The 4,805-nt window shown below is 43.9% G+C and overlaps 1 protein-coding gene across 1 annotated transcript in view; it reads left to right on the forward strand.

Annotated features, from left to right (window-relative positions):
- The first annotated feature begins 6 nt into the window (after positions 1–6).
- Positions 7–4,805, forward strand: part of LOC107594789 (Krueppel-like factor 11) — a 9,765-nt gene continuing 4,966 nt past the window's right edge. Inside the window, exons 1-3 of the mRNA XM_016284967.1 lie at positions 7–78; positions 1,127–1,381; positions 2,517–3,327. Of these exons, the coding sequence (XP_016140453.1) occupies positions 37–78; positions 1,127–1,381; positions 2,517–3,327 (1,108 nt within the window). The 5' untranslated portion in view covers positions 7–36. The remainder of the gene's footprint in view (positions 79–1,126; positions 1,382–2,516; positions 3,328–4,805) is intronic.

The raw sequence follows: 4,805 nt of genomic DNA on the forward strand, positions 1-4,805 counted from the left end.
CTTTTCATTTAGTTATTTTTCATACGTTTTGAGCAGATGTCAACAAGTCAGTTTTCTAACATGGAAGAATTATGTGGGGTAAGATCGGAATATTTAATTATACAATATTTATTATAATATTTGAAACGAGCTGCTTATGATTCACTGATTGTGTTGAACTGGTAATGGATCCGACTCTCACGTACATTGTAACTATTCATCAGCATCACGAAATGTTACAATGCATCTCAAATGTATAAAGTTCTGAACACATGCATCTGTATCCACCTCCGACTTGACTTGCCCTGTGATGATAAACAACACCGCTCTTTTGTAGTAGACAAACCGTTATTCCTGTTAACCCTCAAGTTGATGTCTGCTAGCAAGTAATCATTGTTTAACTTTTTATTTTTATTAGTGTCTTGCCTTAATATTTTTATACTTGTCTGTGTGTATATACATTTTACTTTGTCTCCATTGTTGTTAATTTATGTTGACATCAGCAAGTGGAATTCTAGTGTAAAATTCATTAAATATTTGGTATTCAGTGGTGTCCAAACCTCTGAGACCACATTGATCTGGCATTCTCATTTAAAATGAGAAAAATGCAGAAGAGAAGTTGTCTTTTGGATCCCACTGGATATCCCACCAGTGTATTGTATTATGTAAAGCATTGAGGCTGAGATGACCATACTGCTTACTATGCATGCTGAACAGAAGTCAAGTCACCTTGTTAACCATGCTGTAAAAAAAACACATGGATGCTGCTGGCTAATGGTATTATTTTTCTGAGGAGCAGCGACTGGGAGGGGCTTGCTGTCAGTCAAGGTTTTCTGGCCTCTGGCACCGTCGAGCCATGTCTGTTAGGGGGTTTCGAGATTTGCTCAAAGCCGGCTTGTGAGCACGTCATTGTTTTGGCTTTATTTGGCAGTGGGAGGACTTCGGTCTAGTGATGGGAGGTTAAAAAGGGCTTCTCTGTTAAACTGTCATACTGCTTCTGGATCCATGAATAGATAAAGACAGAGCCAGACTCATTCAGATCCACCCAGCAGCTGAGCTGTATGTGTCAAAACAACCAGAGGGCTTACTTTCACCTGTAAAGCTATATGTTACATTAGTTTTGTTGTCTTCTTGTGGCTCTTCTCAGGGAGCTCGGATGGATGTCTGTGAGGATTTCCTGGACAGGAAAAAGCACAATGAGCACTCTTCGTGCAGTGTATTGGAATACAATGATCTTGAGGCTGCTGAAGCTCTGGTCTATATGAGCTTCTGGAGTCAGGTGTCTACAAAACCCAATGCCTTCAAACCTCGCCCTCTCACACCAGCGTCAGACTCCTGCGATTCTCTCCTGCACCCCGAACTGCCGGAGACCCCAAAAGACTTTGTCTCGCTCTCTTCACTGGTAAGTCATCTTTAATTTGAATGATCTGCTAGAAGATAAAATATATACACTTCAAGCTCTGTTTAATTTGTCAACATTCACTCCGGAGAACCTCACAGTCTTCTGGCGCCGCATGGTGTAGCACAAAGCTCTTATCAGAACCTGATTTGTTTGCTGAAAACTTTGGGTGGGTTTTATGACACCCTGGACAGATGGAAGTCTTGAGATAAGCTACATCTGCAAACTGAACTTCAGCACAGGCTCCTTCACTGTGATTACACGAATCACCCGTGCTGTAATGATGCTGAGACATGAACAGACAAAATAGTACAGCTATGATATTACTGAATAGAGAAGCCAGTCATCCATATAAAATTCCACAATGAGATTTAGTTGTTTGCCAAAGAGCTTGCTTTTTAGGGATGCATCAACATTTAAATGTCCGAGACAGATAAGCCGATAATTATGGTGTATAACAGATAAATAGCCGATATTTTATACTTAAAAAATTTAAAAGTAAATTAAATTAAAGATAAAATACTAAAACCAAATTTATGTGAATTTAGACATCAAAACATTATAATGTACAGTATTAAAAATGTATATAAATTGACATTTGCTAAATTGTTTTTAAAGCTTAACTTTTAAGTTCATGTTAAATGACAGCAAAGGTAATCTAAATATAAACAGAAAATTAGCATGCACAATTAAATATACAAATCTCAAAATGAATACATTTTTTCATACTGTACATTATAATATTTATATTTATGTGTAAATTGAACATGTTTTATTTTTTATTTATTACTTTTACAATTTTAATGTCTGCCATTTATCGGTTGTTGGCTGTAACATAAAAATAAAAATCAGCCTACCATTATTGGCCATTTTAATATTGGTGCATCCCTAAAAAGATTACATTTAACAATAGTATTAAATTATTAGTGTTTTTAAAGATTAACTTTATGTGTGTTAGATAACAGCAAAATAAAAATGCAAAGAAAAAAGTAATTCATTGCATGCACAATAAAATAAAATACAATATTGGTCTTTATTTATCGAATATTGATAAAAAAAATCTCTAATATCGGCTGTTGAGGATATGGTACCAATATATTGTGCGCCTCTTAACTCCGATTGCCTTCTCTCCTTGCAGTGCATGACCCCACCACACAGCCCCAGCTTTACTGACACCTCCAACACCACATCAGTGCCAGCCCCGCCTTCCCCGTTGGCCCGGCCCTGTCCCAGCCTCCCGAGTCTGAGATCTGCATGCCCTACTATGACCTCCATCGCTCAGATGCCCTATTCTGGGTACCCCACAGAAAAAAACACACCCTCACCTTGCAGAGCCATGGCAACCAGCGTAATACGCCACACAGCCGACAGCTCCTTATATCAGAACATTCCACAAGCTGTCTACCCACAAAAGACTGAGAAAGTTCCTTCATCACCCACCTTATCCCACCAACCCGAGACCGACACCCCTACAGGAGGCACGTGCCAAAACATCAGCAGACGTCCTTCTAAGGCTGATAAGCCCTCCATTACATCATCTGCTCATTCGCCACCCCTAACCTCCAGTCCGCCAATCATATGCCAAATGTTCCCGGTGGCCCAACCTGGAGTCATCTCAGCCACGTTTATTCAGAATCCCAGCCCTGGGGTGAAGTCTATCTTACCACAGCAGCTCCTGATGGGCTCTACAGTGCCTCAGGGGACAGTGATGTTCGTGATGCCGCAGTCACCAGTTTCTTCGGCTCCACAGTGCCAACAGACTGTTATGACCCTAGGCAACACCAAGCTCCTGCCTCTGGCTCCAGCACCTGTATACGTGCCCTCGGGACAGAGCAGCGCCACACAGGTCGACTTTTCCCGCAGGCGCAACTATGTCTGCAATTTCCCAGGCTGTCGGAAAACCTATTTTAAAAGTTCTCACCTCAAGGCGCATCTCAGAACCCACACAGGTAAATAATGTTCAGTATGTAGTAGGGCTGTGCGATTAATCGAAATCGTCATAAAATGAGCGTGCGCGATTTCTAAATCGCTTTATAGCATGATTTTCCGCACCCTATTCCGCATCAGAATGCAGCGCCCCAAAACGGAGAATGAGAACAGAACAAACCGGGCGGGCATACAAACGTAATGCCAGGTTCACACACTCCGTCTGTGCAGTGTTGCCAATTTAGCGACTTCCCCGCCCCTATTGAGACTTTTTTTTCAAAAGTTTAGGGACAAATCGTCTCAGGTTACGTATGTAACCCTAGTTCCTCGAGGGAACGAGACGCTGCATCGGAAACGCATGGGGAACGCCCTTCAGCGTGACGGGCTCTGAACCTCGTGTGTAATCAGACCAATATATGGGCGAGACGTCACGGCGGGTGACGTAATGACCAGGAAGCTATAAAAGCACGTGCGGTGAGACCAGCGTCAGCTTCTAGGAATGAAGCAAGCGCTGGCAGGGACGCCGGAAGTATGGCACCGCAACGCAGCGTCTCGTTCCCTCGAGGAACTAGGGTTACTTACGTAACCTGAGACGTTTTCCTTGATTTTTCCCAGCAAAAGTTCACATAAAAATTAGTCTGGCTCTAACAGGCTCTCATTTTTAAAGTTATGTTATATGCTGTTCACACATTGGCAATTAAAAGCTTGAAAATTATTTCACAAAGCCCCTTTAAAAATTTTATTTTGTCCATAGAAACAAGTAGCTAACTGTAGCTAGCAAGCTAATGTCACTTGTCAGCTAGCAAGCAAAGTTGTAGAGCAGCACAGTTTTTCCTTCTGTCATGTAATAACATTCAGTGAGCAATATCTGATAATATATATTTTAGTACATTAGCCAGTGTGCACTGAGCACGCCTCAGCGCACCATGGAGGAAACGTGTAACTAGGGGGTGTCTGCCCACTGTCTGCCCACCAAGAGGGGCGTGGTAGGCCGCAATAGCCGCTACGTAGACCTTCAGGGTGGAGTGGGTCAACCCTGTGGAGAAACAGGCCTGCACGAACTCCAGCACTGTACCAACCGGGCAGTTAACTGGGTCGAGCTGGCGGTCTCCACACCAAGAAATGAAAAGTTTCCACTTCAAGGCGTACAGTTTCCTCGTGGGGAGAGCTCTGGATTGGAGGATGGTCTCAACAACCTCGGTTGAGAGACCAGAAGCTACGAGTTGTGCCCCCTCAGGGGCCACACCCACAACTTCCCCAGCTCCGGGCGGGGGTGGAAGATCATACCCTCCGCCTGTGAGAGGAGATCTCTCCTGACGGGAATCTCCCACGGAGCGCCGTCGAGGAGAGAAATCAGGTCCGAGAACCATACTCGGCCCGGCCAGAACGGGGCTCCACCGTCCCGGCGCACTCTCTCCAGAACTCCCGGGAGCAGAGCGATCGGGGGAAAGGCGTACAGACAAAGCCTCGGCCACGTCTGTACCATGGCATCCAGCCCCAG

This window comes from Sinocyclocheilus grahami, unplaced genomic scaffold (genome assembly GCF_001515645.1).
Source record: "Sinocyclocheilus grahami isolate Dianchi unplaced genomic scaffold, SAMN03320097.WGS_v1.1 scaffold191.1, whole genome shotgun sequence".
Classification (NCBI taxonomy): Eukaryota; Metazoa; Chordata; class Actinopteri; order Cypriniformes; family Cyprinidae; genus Sinocyclocheilus; species Sinocyclocheilus grahami.